General features: G+C 48.2%; 2 protein-coding genes across 2 annotated transcripts; one reads left to right on the top strand and one right to left on the bottom strand.

Moving 5' to 3' along the window:
* Positions 1–1,471: 1,471 nt before the first annotated feature.
* On the bottom strand, positions 1,472–4,286 carry THAP11 (THAP domain containing 11; the record flags this gene model as incomplete). The annotated part of the gene is made up of 1 exon (XM_083870443.1): positions 1,472–4,286. The coding sequence occupies one exon, from the start codon at positions 4,284–4,286 to the stop codon at positions 3,555–3,557; it is 732 nt and encodes a 243-aa protein (XP_083726569.1). The 3' UTR covers positions 1,472–3,554.
* CENPT (centromere protein T) lies at positions 4,285–17,514 on the top strand (the record flags this gene model as incomplete). The annotated part of the gene is given in 14 exon segments (XM_083870442.1): positions 4,285–4,478; positions 4,480–4,621; positions 5,164–5,290; positions 5,851–5,944; positions 6,117–6,250; positions 7,054–7,087; positions 8,226–8,368; positions 8,848–9,276; positions 11,936–12,112; positions 12,457–12,660; positions 13,319–13,409; positions 14,408–14,572; positions 15,313–15,417; positions 17,124–17,514. Coding segments are annotated over 14 exon segments (2,163 nt in total). The 3' UTR covers positions 17,248–17,514.
* Positions 17,515–18,792: the final 1,278 nt, after the last annotated feature.

The raw sequence follows: 18,792 nt of genomic DNA, 5'->3' as shown, positions 1-18,792 counted from the left end.
AGACACGGGGCCGTGACACGGGGACTGTCCCGGAGGGTCCCGGCGGTGACCGGACACGGCAGCTCGGCTGGGATCGGCCATGGGGTGCGGCTGCAAAGAGCCCATCGCGGCAGGTCAGGATGGCCGAGCGGTCTAAGGCGCTGCGTTCAGGTCGCAGTCTCCCCTGGAGGCGTGGGTTCGAATCCCACTTCTGACAGCTACCTTTTGCGCCGCCCGGCGGCCGTTTTTATCTGGGGAAGGCGGGTGGGAGCAGGAATAATTAAAAAACAAAAAAAGAAATACACCCCATAACCTACCGAAAGCGCGCGATTAAAAGCGATCAACTCATTAACTACAGGCAAGCGTAATTCAAAAAGAAGTGAGTTGTCAGAAGTGGGATTCGAACCCACGCCTCCAGGGGAGACTGCGACCTGAACGCAGCGCCTTAGACCGCTCGGCCATCCTGACACCGCTGGGCGGCCGTCGCGGCCCGTGCTACACTTGAGGGCGTTGCGCGAGCGTTCCATGAGTTTTGTCAGACCAAAGGCTGCGAGCTCCTCCCTGGGGAGCTTTTTCCAAAGCCCGCCCACCTTCTGCGTGAAGAACCTTTTCCGAATATGTAGCCTGAACCTCCCCTGGCACAGCTTCAGCCATCCTCTCGGGTCATGTCAGTGGTCACAGGCAGCAGCGATCAGCGTTGCCCCTGGGCTGCCCCTCCTGAGGAAGCTGCAGCCCACAATGAGCTCTGCCCTCAGTATCCTCTTTTCTAGGCTGTCAAGCGCTCTCAACACTTCACACGGCTTCTCCTCTAGACCCTTCACCATCCTCATGGCCTCCTTTTGATGCTCTCTTACAGCTTTAGATACTTCTTATACTATGGTGCCCAAATCTGCTCCCAGAACTCGAGGTGAGGCTGCACCAGCACAGAGCAGAGTGGGACAATCACTTCCCCATCCTGCGGCTGCATTTAACATTCCCAGTTCAACCTAGTTCAAGTGTAATGGTTGAGGCAGAGCTGAATTTTTTGCTGCATACCTTTGCTTGAGATTAATAGCTCTAAGCCAATCTGAAACTAGGAACTTTGGCAGGTGGAATTACAAGTTCTAAGAGCACATGCAAGCTCTTCCCTGCACTAGGCTGGCCCATGGGAGGCCATGCCTTCTCCTTCCTCCACCAGCCATTAGAAAGGAGAGTAACGCTGGGAAGCAGCCCTGTGGGAAGCCTGGCTCCCTCCTCAAATCCCTCCTGTTTACACACAGAGCACCCTGTCACTGATTGCTCACCAAAACGGCTCCAACCTCCGTGCAGGTGGTGTGTGGTGCACTGAACTGACCTCAAACTCCTCTTCCTACCCTACATGAATGTAAAGATACTCCTGCTCTTCCAGCTGTGGAGCTCACAACGAATAAAAATACATTACAGAAGAGAAGACAAAGCTACAGCCACAAACCTTTCAGAAATAGATACATAAACCACAAGGAGACAGGAAACGTAAGAAAACAAAATATACTTTATTAAAATTAAGCATGTTAGCACCTCAGTGTAACCTGGAGAAGTCAAACAGTCCAGCAGGTAACCAGTCCAGCAAGGCCAAATGGCTGAACATCCTGAAGTGCATCCCAATGGTAGAAAAAGTACCACGACTGTCATGACATGCACGTTCTCAAGGAGCTCAGATGCACAACCAGCCTCGTTTGCCAGGAGGGATGTTGTGCTGCCACTGTCTTGATGGGACCATCTAGAGCTGCTGGACCAACCACATACATCAGATCCCATGGTGGAGCAGGTATCTGCTTGTCCTACAAAAAAAACCCAAAAACAAACCCAAAACAACAAGCCAAACCAACCAAACGAAAAAATTGCCGCTAACTCGACTGGCAGAAAAATCAGGATAGCACAGAGCTGGAGAGCTACATATCAGATTGGAGAATAAATTAAACTGAAGTAACAGGAAGTACTTAGTACATGGATAGACATGTAGTATCCTTACAGATGACCATCCAACTTGGCACACACGTTAATAAAGAATGACCCATGCATCACATAGCAGGCTGTGACAACCTGGAGCTGAACTGGCTTCAGGATCTACAGAGAAACCTCCGGCTACAAAACCCCAGGGTGCCCTTTTGTTCGGTTGTATACAGTGTTGAAGCTGACGGTTGTAAAGCTACATTAGCCAGTGTTACAAAGATTACATAATTTCAAACTAAAGATACTTTTTACACTTAGAAAATTCCTCTACAAAATTTAGTAAAAGTGACATCCCAATCTACTGAGTGCGATGCACTCTGGTTCCAGAAGGATCTCACAGACCCAGGAACACCTGGGAATTCTTCCCTCGAAGGTGAATATGGGCACACTGTGGTGAAGTGCCTTTTGTTCTCAACATCCATCATCATTGCCCATTGCCACAGGGCTGTGCTGGGGCACCAGACACTCCCCTGCTCCTCCTCCTCCTCACTGCTGAGGGATCTGTTCCACCAGCCAGGCTGGAAGTGCATAACGAAGCCAAACCCGTGGTTTTGCTACTCTCACTCCACCCTCTTTCTAGCCAACGCTGATTTGGTTTCCTGTTGCAGAAAGTGAAGGGACTGATGCTGGCTAGAAACAGAAACTACACAACCATTCCACATAGATTTGTTACAATACTCTTAAATCTTGGTTTAGAACACACAAGCAGGTTTTAGTATGGTCTTGCCTAATGTACAGATTATTAGTCATGCCAACTAGTTTAGGATTAGACAGAAAAGGTTTGCAACCACTGCAGGTAAAGTCACTTCTGTTTCATCCTGGTTCTCAAAAGCCAAGGATTAAAATTCCGATGTGTTACAAAGCCTCCACTTCATTAGGTGGAGTCTTAAGCCAATGAGATAAACTACAGCTGTTAAACGCCACCGTGTTCTTTGTACCAGACTGTAATCCTTACTGGTGTCAGAGCACCGGGACATCTGTAACCAACACACACACGCTGCAGAGAAAGCAGAAACTACACGGTACAAGAACACTCTTTAATCTGGGGGTTCTGTCACGCTAGGAAGAGCAGTCTTTTATGGCATCAGTAATTTACTGAAGAAACACATCACCCTGAGAGGGTTTCTAAAGCTTTCCTGCACTGAGCGAGGCTGAACGCGCCATCACCGACCATCCATTCCTATGATGGGTACAGCGCCCACGGCAGTCGGACACGCCTTCTCCAGGGTAGTGTTGCTGTTACCTCACTTGACACAGAGCGAGTTTATTTGCTGAAAACTGATACCCTACGTCCACTTAGTGACGGCTCGGGTCCCATCCACCCAAGGAGCGGCGCGTCCTGACACCGCACACGGCGGGTTCGGCGGGCCCGGTGTGAGGTGACCCCGGAGATAACGCCGGGGCGATAACGGGGCTGGGCACCGAGCTGGTCCAGTCCAGGCGGGGGGACCCGACGGCGAGGCTTCGCCCGGGCGGCGGCTGCTGCGGCGGGGGCTGAGCCGGGCACCGGGGGGCCCGTCCCGTCCCGGCCCCGCGCCCAGGGCGGCCGAGGCTGCGGGGATGGAGGGCCCCGCCGGGCCGGGCCGGGCCGGGCCGGGCAGCCCTCAGAGGCCGTGGCGCTTGCGGGTGCCGGCGCTGGCGGCGTGGAGCAGCCGGTCCTTCTCGCGGATCTCCTCGCGGAGCTGGGCCTCGGCCAGGCGCAGGCGGCGGATGCTGCCCTTCATCTCCTTCATCTTCACCTCCAGCAGCGCGATGATGTCGCGCTGCTCGTTCAGCTTCCTCAGCAGCTCCTCCGACGTGGTGCCCGACGACAGCGAGTACGAGTGGTCGGGAGGGCCGCCCTCCGCCGGGCTCTCCTCCCCCGCCGCCGCCGCCGCCGGTACCGGCACTGGCAGCCGCGCGGGGCTGGGCCCGATGGTGGCGGCGGCCCCGAGCTCCACCTGCACCGTCAGGTCGATGGGCTTCACGTCCTCGGCCGCGCCCCCTGCAGGGGCCTCGGCGGCGGCGGCGGGGCCCTGCGGGGCGGCGGCGGCGGCGGCGGCGGGGCGGGGGCGCCGGGCCCGCTGAGCCTTGCGCTCGTTGACGCCGCGCAGCGGGAAGATGGTGGGGACCCGCACCAGGTAGGACTTGCGGCCGCCCTGGAAGTGCTCGCTGCAGACGCGGTGGCCCGTGGTGGGCTGGAAGGTGCTGAAGCAGCCGCTGACGCCCGCCCGGGAGACGTTCTTGAGCCAGAGGCGCCGCAGCTCCTCGTCCTTGGGGAAGGTGTAGAAGTGCAGCGCCTTGTCGCGGTGCGAGTTGTTGTAGCAGCCCGGTACGCAGCAGGTGAAGCCCGGCATGGCCTCGCGGGGCGGGGGGACACCCGCGGCGAGCGGGGCGAGCGGCCCCGCCGAACTACAGCTCCCACAAGGCCCGCGCGGCCTCTCGCCGCCGCCGCCGCCGCCGCCGCCGCCCCGGAACTACGCGGACCACAATGCACCGCGCCGCCGGCGGAACTACCCGCCCCACACTGCGCCGCGGCCCCTCCCGGCGCGCGCGCCCGCACGTCTCGCGAGAGGCGGCGGGAGGCGGGAGGCGCTCGGCCGTTACCGGGACCGCCATGGCCGACGGGCGATCCCGGGCCCGGCCCGGCCTCCGGCGCAGCGGCCGCCACAACGCGCGGGCGGCGGCCCAGGTGCCCCGAAGGGTCTGGGAGGGCGGAAGGGAGGGAAGGGAAGGGAGGAAAGGAGAGTCGCTGTTGGGAATCACCATCCAGTGGGACTCGCCCGACGCCGCCCTCCCGGTCGCTCTCGGTTTGAGACAGAGACGAGGCTCCGAAGCAGGAGCGGAGGCCGCTCCGTCAGCCTTGTTCACCTTTAATTGTGGAAAAGAGGCCGGAACCTCTGACTTTGGCGCTCGCCGCGTACCCCGCAGCCGGGCGGGTTTGGGTCGCAGCTGTGCTCTGAGGCCGCTCAGGATTTCCTCCACAAGCGGGTTTTGTGCTGGGACCCCCCGGATGATGCCCCGAGCTGAATTGTCTCCCGTCCGCACGGGAAGTGCCACAACTGTCAAAAAGCCAACATGCGCAATTTCTCTTGAACTTGGGAACTTGGAAAAAGTTTCTTAGCAGCTTGCTTAGCTTGTTATTAGAAGATGGGTGGTGATTGCTTTTGGTGTTCGGGTCTTTAATAATGAAAATACCAGCTTTGAATTTCTTGTCTCTTGATTTCCCTCTAGACTGGATTGAGTGTAGAAAATAAAAGTAAGTCTGTCAGAAGCACCTTGGCGAAGCAGGGACTGGCAGTGTTCCCTGATCTCAGAAATGGCACACCACGGCTTATGCTCAGGAGAGTCATGCAGAACCGTAAGTGTCTTTTTTTCAGGAGAATTGAGAACAGAAAGACAATATTTTTGTATAGTTGAGAAAACAGGGAGTGTTCCTTGGTAGCCCATTATCCTTTCCCTGTTACACAGAACAGAAATCAGGTTGTTGTATGACTGGTTTATGTGACAGAGGAGTCACTGCAGGGCACCTGAATGCAGGATACAACTGTCTGAGAGACCAGGCTTTGTGCTGGTGAAATCATGCCTTTGAAGATCCTCTTCTAAACCCTTTTCACTTGGTCTTCTTACCCTGGTGACTGAGCACATAGTCCTGGTGCTGCCTTTGGCTGCAGGATCAGGTGTGAGTTACAGAGGCACCTTCTGCTGCAGGGCAGGGAACCCCCTCCTGCCATCTGTGACTGCTGCCTTTGTCACTGCCAGCCTTCCTAGGAGCAGAACCCAAACAGTTCTCACTAGGTCTTTGTTTTCACCTGTTAGTAAATGTTATTTACAGCCTACACTGTAGGTGTGACAGCCTGCTGCATTTTGGTCTCTTGCTGTTTTGAGTTGTGGAATGGCAATGTTGTGGTTTGTTGGCAGAACCCCAAGTTTCACCGCTGGCACCTCGGATATCTGACCATGAAGTCACACAACAAGCTCATTCAGAAGTCACATCTAAGAGGGTTTCCAGCATGTAAGTAGGGTTTTTTTATAACCTACACTTTTATTACACTGCCAGGTATAGCTGCAGTTCCTGTGGTGGGACTGGGGAGCAGGACTTCTCTGCTTGTGTTTCAGTGATCAGAATTGCATCTTGTCAGGTGGGATTATCAGAAATGCCTCTCCAACTTGGTTTGTTTTGGCAGGGGGGAATTGCAGCTGCCAGATGTTGCTCCTGAGGACACATCTATCACTGTGTTCCACATGAAAAAGAAGAGAAGGAAACTCAGCATCTCTGAATTTGAAAGAGCAGCAGAGAGACGACTTCCCCAGTACCAAGGTAAGGCTGCAGTCAAGAATTACCTTGCCCAGTGCTGCATTTGCTGTCAGCTGGTTCTCACCTGCTTAGCTCAGTTGTCAGGGGCTGCCCAGCTGGGCATTTGCAGGTTTGGAATCCAGATTGCAATATCTCATGCAGAGGGGATAGTGGAGAAAGTAAAAACCTTCATCCTATCAAATTTAAAATAAACCTTTCTAAGCCAAGTTCTGGGCTCTGCCACGACTATATGTAATTTCTTGACTACTTTTGCAACTTGGTGCTTTTTGAGTTTTGAAATGTCTCTGGAGGAAGCAATCCCTGTCTTCTTCTCAGTTCTAGAAACTTTAAAATACAAGCACCTGCATATTTTCCATTGCAATTATAAAAAATAATTATAAAATTCTTTGTGAGCAGAACACGTTTGAGTTCCAGTTTCATCAGGAGTCTGTGGAATAGTTTCCTGTGTTTCTAAAGCTCCAGATGTGTTTGGGTTGGGTTGCTGAAGGGTGGTTGTGACCAAGGCCTAACATCTTACCATCAATGTGGTAAAATTATTAAATCTGAGGGTATATGCCATGTTAAATTTTCACTAAAATAACTATTTTCTTACTTTTTCAGAAATTGCTTATTAGATTTATAATATGCAATTCTGAAATGTAGACAAGAAATAGTAAAGTAGCCCCTAATTCTGTTTGCACCAAAGTATGATGTTTGAGGACTGTAGCATGACTGGGCTGTGAAAAGAGGAAGATCCATTGGGATGTTCCTATAGCCTGTTGTGTAAAGGGTAGTTTCCCAACTAATGTGCCATCAACCTTTTCTAGCTCAGTCAACGTTGGACAGCACAATTATGACTCGGTGAGTTTAACCTGGAATGTCTCAACTTCTGACTGTCCTGGGTGTGATCACATCTGAAGGGGTGAAGAGCAGTGCAGATACCTGGGTTCATGTTAAAGACCTGTGTTAGTGTCAGCAGTAACACACTCATCTGCCCCTCTGCTGATGGAATTTGAAGGTGTTGCACCACACACCTTCTGATTTTCAGAAATTGTGGCTCTGCACTGTATCCCTGGGTTGGTCTAGCTTGTATTGCTACTATTACTGCTCTTTTTACTTACTAGGATCATTCCTTGTTTCCTTGTGTTCTCATGCTTCCAGAAGTAAATAAGTACACAATATACCTTAGAATATTATCTCTGCCTGATAATAGTTTTATCACAACAGTTGCATCTATGCAGTATTTTCTGGACTTCAAAAGCTTTTTAGTGAGTCAAAGAACTTTCTTTCCAGTGTTGCCTGTGTACTTTCCAAATGACCCTGGCCCAAGTCAGCATGTTATTTCACCTTTCTCACTGCAGCCCTTGTCTGGGGTGTCACACAAGATGCTTTTTGGGGCTGCATTCTGTACTTTTGTGTTTGATCCCTCTGAACGCCCTTTTTTAATTGATTGCCTGGAGAGAGGGACAGGAGATCATTGAGCATGGTCAGTCTTCAGGGTGCAAAACACCTACAGTGAGAAACCTTTTTTTCAGTGCTTTAGGTGTTGCCATCAGCTCTCATCTTAAAACACTCACAGTGTGTTGCTAGCTGCACTTAGCTGAGAGAATTGGAACTAAGTAGATTCTTAAACTTGTTGGGAAGTCTTCCTACCACCCCATTGTCATCTAGAATATGTCATCTCAAACATGTGTTTTCCCCCCTTTTTTTTGTTACTTAAGATGCTTTAAATTTCTGACCCTTTTGTCAGCTGTAGTGTTACAGTGTCTCAGGGAGGCTGTAAAACAGTCTGCTTCCTGATCTCTGTGATACCTACCCTGATGTTGGGTGGTAGCATGAAGATAAACAGTTCACTTAAAGACTGACATAAACCTTCAAGGGTGCTTGGGGGAGTTTCTCCTAGTTGTGTGCAATGTCTTGCTGTTAGTGCCATCATGTCTGTATTCTGAGGGTGGAAGTGGAGTGTGTGATTTTGACAATTCCTTCCCTCTTCCTACAGATCCCTTCGTATGTCTGTGGGTTCCTTGCTGGCCCCAGACTCTGTTGAAAAAAGGGGTTTGCTCCGGAGGCCAAAAACCCGCAGGGCCGTGGACATGCAGGCCTTTGAAGGCAGAGTGGAACAGAACATGCTGAAGAGCAAAGGTGTCTTCTGTGTTGTTGTTTCTCTTTTGGGAGGCAGGGCCTTATGTTAAAGGGACTTTTAGAAGCATTTACTGAAGCATGGTCTGTATTTCAGGATTTAAAATTTACTAACACATTCAGAGAAATAGAGTGGAATTTGGGAGGCAAGATTAGAATGAGGTTCTGCCTCAGCAGTTCCTTGAATTGTATGCACTTAAATATGTGCTTTGCCCAGTTTGATCATTTAAACCACAGGAGCTTGGGATCATCTTCATATGTGGTACTAAGGTCTCTATTGGTTTGGTAGGGAGAGTTGTAGGCACAGAAGTGGGGTCATACAGTTTCAGTGTTGAATCAGGATCTGTTCAGATTTGTTGAGGAGGAGTAAAGTTTGTTAGAAAGACTTAAATCGTGACTTACACAAGTCCTGGTAGTAAAGTATGTCCCTATGACCTTCAACAGTTTTTCACATAAAATTTGTTTTAAAATTTTCTCAACAGGACAGAACTATCTTGTGGACTCACAGTCTGCATCTGGGATTCGAACAAGCATCCTGACAAGTGATGCAGAAATGATGATGAATAGCACAGAGCTCTTTGTTCAGCCCCAGCTGGATGAACAAAGCCAAAATAAGATTTCTGCTCTTGAATCCCAGCTGTCAGATTCGAAAACTTCAGCCCAGAGGAGCCTGATTTCTGATGCAGATCAAGAGGAAGCAAGGCTGGAGGACCTGGTACCTGGTGTGAGCACAAATGAGAGAAGGACCCAAAGATACTCCAAGAGCTCAAGCCTTGATCGTGAGCATGTTGACAGAATGACTCGTGTATCTCCAGAAACCCCTGCAAAAGAGCAAGAAGAAAAGCAAGATCATTCCCAGCAGAGTAACTCAATGGCACAGATTCCTTTTTCTGAAGAAGAGGTGGTTTACAGTGAGTACTATGGGTTAAGGCTTAGGCTTAGCAGGTATTTTCTGAACTCACAGAGGGGTTGAGGTTGAGGGACCTCAAAGTTATTTTCTCCAACCCCTCTGCTCTGGCAGGGCCACATAGAGCAGGTTGCCCAGGAGCCTGTCTAAGTGGCTCTTATGCATCTCCAAGGGTAATGACCGCAAACTCTCTTCCTTATGATCAGATGGAACCTCCTGTGTTCCAGTGTGTGCCAGTTGCCTTTTCTCCTGGCACGGGCATCACTGGGAAGAGTCTGGCTCTGTCTGCCTTACACCCTACCTTCAGACACTTGTATATATTGGTGAGATCTGCCACAAGCCTTCTGTAGGTTGAGCAGTCCCAGCTCTTTCAGCCTTCTAGGGGAGATGCTTCAGTCCCTTTGCTGTCCTGGTGGGCCTTTGCTGGACTCTGCACTGTGTCCATCTCTCCTTTGTACTGGGACCCAGAAGTGAGCACTCTAAACTGGTCACAAAAGATGAGGAGATAATATGTAGGGCATGTAGATAGATTTGGAAGGAATCTCTGAAAGTTCCTAGTCCAGACCTTTGCTGTGGTATGGTCACTTATCTGTCACAGCCAACCTCTACATTGTCTCCAGGGCCTTAAAAATCTTTGGACAGAAGCAGTCACCCCCCCTGCTCGCTCTGTACCAATGCTTTGCAATTCCTATTGCTTGCTAGTTTTTCCTGATACCTCTCCTTGGCATTCATTTCCCTGGCCTTTTCCTGGTTGTGTAAATGGGAACACGTTTTCTTCATACTGTTAGGACCAGGCAAATTCGTTTTGAATGGACAAGGGAAGGAATCAACAGAAAAAGATGAGTTGCTCAGAGGAGCAGGCATTTTTAGGACAAGGGGATAGATAATGCAAAGTGTAGAGGATGTGGAACAGGGAACTGGATCAAATGAGAGGAAGATGAGGGGGAGTGAGCAGATCTTTAAGATGCTAGAGTTAGTAAGGCATTAATGTCAGAAGTTAATGGTGACATAGTTCTGCTCTACCACAGGAGGTTGCTGTTGGTATTGCTCCTCAGTGTCAAGTGAAAAACAGTTGCAAGGATTTTATCAACTGGTTCTTAAGATTCAATGCAAACTTCTTAAACTGCTTGAAGTACACACAAGTGTTTCTTGTGTGTCTTCTTCGCCCTCCTTGATTGTTTTATTAGTTACCAGGAAAGCTAAAAGAAAATTCAAAAAGCTACCAGGAGACACATAAATGATCTGTTCTGTTCTAGCTCCTCTCTGCCCTCCACACGTTCAAGTAAATATTTGACATCCCCAGTCACTCTGAATGTTTCCAGCGTGTCTTTGAGAGAATTTGTGTCCCATAAAATTGAAGACCTAGAAGTAAGTGATACAGAAGGAGAGATGATTAATACAGTGAATGGAGTGGAAAAGGAAAAGATTTTCCAAGAGGGTAAGAAGTACTGTCATTGTAGAAAGGGAATAGAGTATAATCTGATTTAAAGAGAGTTTTCAGGTGACTTGCAGAGTAAAATAAGACTTAATTGTACAGGAGATGCTGGAAATAATTTAATTCAAGTCATACCAGAGACACTTGGACATTTCCAGACAAGCTTTCTAAAAGTGGGCTGTGACTGGAAGTGGAATAAAGGTTCGTATGTTTTGGCAGGTCTGTAGTACTGGTCAGCTTCCCATAGGAAAGATGAGGAGCTCTCTCTTGGCAAGGAATACATCTGGCTGATCTAAGCTAGTTATTATTTCACTTCACTTTAGGCACTGTGTTGATCTAGGCAGCTCAATATTCTGGTTAGTGAAATTGCTGTAACTGATTTTTGCACCACCTCTGGCCAGATTACCTTGTGCCCTTCACTTGGGCTTGGGGGTCCCAAGGCCTTGCCACACTTCTACTTCAGTATGAAAACTCCCAGTCCCTGGAGAGGATGGTAAAAGTGCAGTTTGACAGCTTTTGGTTCTGGACTCAGCCAAAATTTCCAAATGCTTCAGCAAGGGCAGCATTATGGGAGTGCCCAATTTTCTCAAAATAATTAATTACCTGTGTGGTTTCTGCCTAACTGAGCTTCATAGTAACAGATATGTGGGCTTTATATGTAGTATAAAGGAAAAAGGAATACTTAAGTAGCCAGGCTCAAGTTTTTAAACAAAAGCAAGTCATGTGTCTATATATTTCTCGTTCTTCCTGTCAGAGGCTGTCCCAGATGGTTAAAACCACTCTAGGCTCTCTTCTCTCTATAATGGACTATATCTCTTACAAAATGGTTTATTCAGAAAAACAGAGGAAATGAGGAGGAGAATCTGAGGACAAATTCCAGGTATTGTTAGATTTAAAGGAAAAGAAATAGGTCTGTTACACAATCACCAAAACTGAAAATGACCATAGTGATGGCAGATCTGGAGGAGCTCTGCTTACTGTAAGTAAAATTCCTTCATTGGGATCTGATGTGCCCCTAATTAAGTGTCTGTGGAGAAAACACAGGAAAAGTTGGTCATTTCTCAGCTGTAAAGGGAACTGCATCTGCTTTTTTATTTACAGCTTATTGCTGAGTTTATTTATCACAAATAAATTCCAGTAGTGGTTAAACTGTGTGTTGGTGGTTGGTTGGGGTTTTTTTTTGGGTTTTTTTTGTAGGTAAGATGTATGATAGAATTTCTTACTTTAGCTGCAGAACACGGTACAAGTGCTGGATATTCTGAACGTTTGGAGAAGAAACTGGCTGAAAAAGCAGAATTGCAGATAACTGCAGGACAGGACAGCAGAGGTGGAACAGAAATGGCTCCTCCAGCAGGAGAGGAACTGGCAGAAGGCAGCGTTGGAGCCCACGGCTCTCCTGGAGCTGGTGAGGACACCTCTGATGGTGACAGCTCTCTGTAGTGCCAGAGGGCTCTCATGCTGCGGGACTGGCATCAGTGCTGAGAGAGAGACTTAACTTCCCTTGTTTTCTGGAATTTGGGCTAATTGCTGGGGAAATATCAAACCAATTTTGTCATTTTAAGCTGGGAGACTGCATTTTATTTAAAGGGAACCAAGATTGTACTGGCAGTGGTGTTTAGAAATGTATAGTTACAGCAGATATCTTTGATTTAAATTTGCTAGTGGAAGTTCCAGAATCAGGCAAAGATCAGGCAAAGGTATTTGCTTTAGTGCTTTTTTTTTTTTTTTTTCCCTGTTTTGGAAATCCAGAGCGTGAGATTACCAGAGGCATTGGAACTGAAAGTCTGGGCAGGCGCTCTCAGGCCTTTCCCTCCTTTGATAAACATGAGATATCTCCAATAAATGAAACTGATGAACAGGAAGATGAACTACAGGACCAGGCCATCATGCTAGAGTTGGATAATTCAGTGGAAGAGTCTGCTGAGGATGAAGCTGAGCACCCTGCAAGTCAAGGTAAGAAAACCACTCAGCATTTCTGTTAACATTGTTTTCTTTCCTGCTGTCACTTGTTAAGAAGTGAAGAAGTTCAAGAGTGAAGTTAAAGACAATGCAGGTTAGACTTGGAAGGAACTGCTCTGGGTTCATAGCAGAGAACAGGTGAGATGCTGATAACAGGAGCCTTTCCTGAAGGGAGTTATAAAAATCTGCAAACAAGGATAAGTTCATAGTCTGGCCCTTTTAATATGATTCTGTAGCTCAACTTGTCCCTTTGTTCAGAAGAGTTTGCCAGTGGCATAGCAAGATGACAGAGGTAGCTTGTAGACTGAAATTGTCTCTGGTTAAAAAGACTGCAGCTTTGTGGCAACCTAAGTTAACCCTGCCATTGGCCACCTCAGCCTGCTCCTGAGTGTGTGTCCCTGCAGCCTGGCCAGCCAGCTGGGCCAGCACAGGGGCCCAAGGGGAGCCACCAGCCCGTGTGACAGGAGCTCTGGGGGTGGCACTGCAGCAGCTGTGCTGGCTCAGGGTGCTGTGGGGACACAGCCAGAGCACAGGCAGTGTCACCAGGACCAGACATGTGGGGAGCTGGCTGGGTTTCTGTCTGCTGTGGCAGCTCTGCCTGCTCCAGGAGTTCTGGAAAGAGACTTCAGTTCCTCAAGTACTTGTTTTCCAGAGATTTCGATGAAGACTCCTGCATTTGTCCGTGCTCCAGCCAACAACCTCCTGCTGTCAGCACCACATATTGCCAAACCTGCTGCTCCCAGGTAAGCCTAGGCCATGTCCAGCAGTGGGGCTGGGGGCAGAGCAGAGCCCAGCTTTGCCAGCTGCTCTGGCAGCTGCCACAGGGAGTGAGCAGTGCTGAAGGCTTTGGTCCTTTCACTGCTGTAGCAGCTGAGTGAGGAGTGAATTGAGTGAATGTCAGTGCTCTTCCAGAGCAGCTCTCATGCCTTAAAGCTTTCCAACGAACGTTCTTGTAATACTTTGTTGTGCTGAAGGCCAAAACTTTTCCTAGAAGTTTTTCAATTGGTAAGCCACTCTGGAGCCATAGACTCCAGTATGGGATGCAGAAGCCCTTGCAGAAGAGGAGGAATATGGATGGCAAGACACTGATCACATGGAATGACATCCTTGTATTGACTGCGGTTGCCATGTGCTGACTAAAATGAAGCTATCCTAGAGGCAGAAAGTGAACCTGTCCTCTGCATTGTTCCAAGTTAGTTAACACTTGCACTCTCTTGACTAGAAATTTGGTGAATCCATATGCTTCATCAGAACCACTAGCAGTGGGTCCTGGGGTCCTAGGTCCTAGGGAGCCTATGACTTTAAAGCTTTGTTAAAGCAATAAACAAGACAAAATTCTGTGCCCACATATGGGTGGACTGGAGAGAGTAAAGTGATCCACACACCTTCTCTGGGGGTTTTGCATGTGTTAACCTGAGGTTCTAGGTTTTTTTCTGTTGTTTTCCAATTATCTACTGAGTGAATCTATGGATTTCACTTAACTCTTCCGTATTACAATTTTTCGCATTTTAGAATGGAAGACAATTCTGATTTTTTCTTTAGGCCATGATGCCACATGAACTGTTTGCAAACTGTCCTGTGTGGGCATGAGAATTTTGAAGAATTGGGAGGGAGAGAGAATAAAGAGATCAAGGTAGTTCTTATCCCTTCCAGTTCAGCTTAGGGTTTCTCTGAATTCCGCTTGGTGCTCTTTGCCTCTCCCTTGTTCATTCAATGTGTGAATTTTCAATTTCCCTCTAAGGTCTCCCCTACGGCTGCTTCAGTCTAAGACAGTTCCAAAGAGATTAGCAACATCCCAGAGGAAACCACGTGAGCCTCAAGTACCACGGAGTTTGATAAAGGAGATATTCAGACATTTTGTTAAAATGCCAGTGACCAGAGATGCATTCAAAATTGTTGAAAAATGGTATGTAGCAACAAACCACTCTTTCCATTATTTTTAGTGTTGAGGTTTTTTCTTTCTTTTCTGTCCTGAAGTAATAAACTTGTTGGGAGTGCTGCTGACAAGCTGACAGCCCTCTCTCTTCAGATGGAAAGAGTTTTGGAGGCCTGATAAAAACGGTCAGAAATGTGCAAAGTGCTTTGGGCTGCTGTGTGGGTGTCTGATCAGTGCAGCCTTGCAGGAGCATCTGGGTTTGTCCCAACAAATTGTAGCAGTCAGAGTCTTGTCATTATTAATTTCTGTGGGCAGGATGTCTCTGGACAATGGTCATTGTGCTGGGTACAGTGAGGATGGTGGAGTGTTCCATTAGAATCCAGATTTCTCAGCTTTTTGAATCCTTTGTTACCTTCATATCAGTAAAATCTGTGTATTGTATGAGCAGTGTCACTGCAGCAGCCAATATCTGACCCTCAGTGCTGATTTCTCTGTCACTAGTATCAACCACTGCTCCTCCATGTGTGGGGAGTTTGGGAAAGGTTCTGGTTGTCAGATGTGCAGCTCTTTCACAGCTGTCTTGGCAGTGATGTTCCAGGGAGCCTGGGCTGAGGAGCCAAGCTTCGTTTGTGGGCTGGAGAGTTACTTCTCCCCCAGCTTTCCCTGGCAGGCTGTGACCTGCATGAGCAGCTCTAGTGCAGCTTGCCCTGCAGAAGTGGGTGGGAGCTGGTGTTCACACACTGCACAGTCTGATTTGATTTCCCCCTCAGCTCCGACAGATACTTCAAGCAGCTGAGTGATGATCTGGAGGCTTACACCCGCCACGCAGGGAGGAAGACAGTGGAGGCAGCTGACCTGGAAGTCCTCATGAGAAGGTAATGGAAGGGTTGTTGCTAATCTGCCGTAGTGTTTGGTGGTGCTTTGATAGCCCAGTAACACCTGGTTGTTGCCAGAATATGCACCAGCAGTGTTTGCATAGTAAGTGGAATCTGGGATTTACTCTGTGTGAGGCTGCTTCTGTCCCAGGAGGCATCCCTGGGCTGGGGTTGCACCGCTTGGTGATGGTGATGGGGCAAGAGGATGTAGTGAGGGGTTGTGAGTGCAAGGAGTCATTTGAGGATTTGAGAGGAGAGGGATTTGTGTAAGGGAGGAGCAGTAATGTCTGGGACATGTGTAGAAAAAGCAGAGAAGTGCTAAGAGGGAGGCTGGGCTGCACTGTTTGCCATCCTCGAGTGATCTCTTTGCTAAAATCATCCGCAGCTGACGCTGTGAGCATTTTCACATGTCCTGCTATCTGTTTTGGTGCCTTGCTCTTCCAAACAAAATACATCTCTTCCTGCTGCTGCACAGGCTGATAGTTGGGATTCAGACTGACAGTTCCTCTCCAGAGCAGGAGAAAGAATCCCCAGCCTGTGTAGGCAGGGCTGGCCTCTCCTAACAGCAACATTCCTGGACAGCAGCCTGGAAAAGAGCTGTTCTCAGAGCTGCCTCACTGATGTTCTGTCCTCTGGACACTCACAGCTGCCCCATCTCCTGCCTCAATTTATTTTGTTCTGTGACAAAAACACAAGAGATTTATTGTTGGTTGGAAGCCCCCTGGTAAACTCTGTGAGGCCTGAAGCAATCCACCACTTTTTGTTTGAAGTCACTACTCTGGGTTGTTGATGTTCATCTCCACTGGAAGGGTTTCAAATATGATGTTAAAGTCACCTGGGGTATAGTGCAGGACACAGCTGATGACATTGGCTTTGCATGGGCTTCTGTAGGTGAGCTGGTGCTGCTGCTTGAAAAGAAGAATCTGTTGCTCTCCTGATCCAGAGATTTCATTTTCCCTCCTGACAGGTGTAGGCTGAGGTTGGTATGAACAGGCCAGGAGGCACGATGGGTTAGTTCTCCTGGTTTGAGAATTCCATGTACTAGTTGTTTCACCTTGTTCTAAATGTCTTTACGGCTTTTTACTGCCTCATAATCAGTAATTGTTGCTGGCTCATGCATAAGAACAGCATTTCTGTTCCTTCCATACTGAAAGTGTGAATAAATGTTGCACTTTCTTCCTTTCTACAAAACTGGGAGATGCTGATTTTTTCAGGCCAATCAGCTAAATGGTGTACTGGAAAACTCCATGGCCTACACAGTTGGCAAATGCCAACCACCTCTGAGTTGTGACTGTAAAAAAATCTGGGTACTGAGCTATTTCCTTCTATCTCATCATTCTGTGCACGTCTTCAAAGGGTAGAATTTATCCCATGGTAGGTGGATTGTGAATTTAAAAAGCAATGAGCTTCTACTTTGGTCCTGATCAATATAGATGAATATCCCCATGGTAAACAGTGGGAAGCTCTGTGGGAAGCTGCTCTGCAGGAACCCTCTGGGTCTGCTCTGCTGTGTGGGCAATGCTGGCATTGCACCGTGCACAGGAGCTGCCTGCAAACACGAGTCTGGAGCTGTTTGTCACAAGCAGCCAGAGCATTTCAGCTCTTAAATGCAAAAAAAACCATCAGTGCAAGAAAACTTTAATCTGGAATGGAAACACATTTCACTAACAGCTCTGGTCTCCTCTCTGCTCTCTGTTTGGACAAAGGCAAGGGCTGGTGACAGACAAGATGCCGCTGAATGTGCTGATCGAGCGTTTCCTCCCTCTGGAGTACCGGAAGCTGCTGATTCCAATTGCAGTGAGTGGAAACAAAGTGATCCCCTGCAAGTGAAGGTGCAGGGATGGCCCCTGTGGGTGGCAAGGTGGCCTGTTCCCAGGGGCTGGCTGTGGGTTCTTCCATGTCATTGCTCCAGGTGATGCTTTTCCACACGTAACCAGTCAGGCAATGACTGCTGGATGTTCTCCTGAGTGGAGGCAGCTTGTGCTGTGGCCACCACACCACCCTGCTGGGTCTCACCAGCCTTTGTTACAAGTAATTCGACTATCCATACTTTTATATATGTTACCTTTGAGCACTTGTACAGTTCTGATAAATAAAATGTTGTATGTATTTTGTTTGCTGCCGATGCTGCTTATGCCAGTGAGCTGAGAGGCTCCTGCCTTGTGATGTTCAAAATGTTCCTAGCAGGCATTTAGCTGTGTTGGTGCCCTTCCTGCCAGCCAGGTGTCTGTGTTTGACACACCTGTGTGGTTTCTGTGGCTCTGCTCCCATGGTGCCCCTTTGTTTTCCACTGGTGTTCCTATACAGGCAATTGCTGCAGGGAGGAGCTGGTCCCTGCTGTGCTCCTCACACAAGGAAACAAAGCAAAACTTCTGTGTATGATTGTGCTGCTTCTAGGGAGCCTAAACCACACTAGGAACGAGATTTGACAAAGCAAATGTTGTCAAGGAGTGTGACTATAGAACAGTTCAGAAGCTGGGAAAGAATAATGCCTGTCACATTGTCAGTTTCAGAGGGATGGAGATGGATATTGAACTTTCTCTTCAGAGTCCTTTAGGGCAGTCAGTGTGACACAAGTTCTTTCTTCCCATCCTGAAGCTCTCCTAAATCCTGCTGCCAGTATGGATTCTCCTCTCTGGGTTATGCTGTGTGTGCAGTGCAGCTTCCTCAAGCTGCAGCCAAATGGCACAATTTATAGGACTTGTAAAAATTCAACCCAGCTCTTAACAGCAGGAACTAGAAGTGAAACAGGTTTTGCAGAACAGTAAAGGACATAATGGCCAATAGAGTTTAAATCTCTTCAGCAGGCAATGCCAATCCAAAGGGCAGGCATTTTTCAAGGATTTTTTTAAACATAATTCCATTAATACAACAAAGAGCATTTTTTGCTGATCCAGTGTGACTGAATTGTTGGGGAAAAAAGGCTCCTTTGAGAAGCTCTGCTGGGAGCAGTAAATATCTGCATGTCCTGCATGGATGGGATTCCCTTCTCCAGTGTGTGTCAGAGTTCACTTTCTTCTCATGAGAAGGTGCAGCTTCCCAAGGGGAGGAATGGGAGAGGACAATGCTCTGCATCTGCTGCCTGTCACACTACTGGGCTGACACTGGGTTTGGATGTTCCACAGGAATTCTCCAACTCCCTGGAGCCTTTTCCTCAGACTGGGTGTATTCCAAACAGTTGATACCTGTTTGGCAGTCTGGAGTCTCACAGGTTGTAACTTTTTGTATCAAACTGGCTTGCATGGATATCTAAATATATATAACTATATATGTAATCTAAATATAACAAGTCTAAATATATAACTATATAAATATTCTCTCAAGGAAGGGAGGATCATTCTGTCAAGACAACCTTGTGTCAGACCTGTAACTTCA

Source organism: Zosterops lateralis (genome assembly GCF_965231275.1).
Source record: "Zosterops lateralis genome assembly, chromosome: 12".
Classification (NCBI taxonomy): Eukaryota; Metazoa; Chordata; class Aves; order Passeriformes; family Zosteropidae; genus Zosterops; species Zosterops lateralis.
The sequence above is the reverse complement of the archived record's forward strand: the minus strand, read 5'-3'. Positions and strand labels throughout refer to the sequence as shown.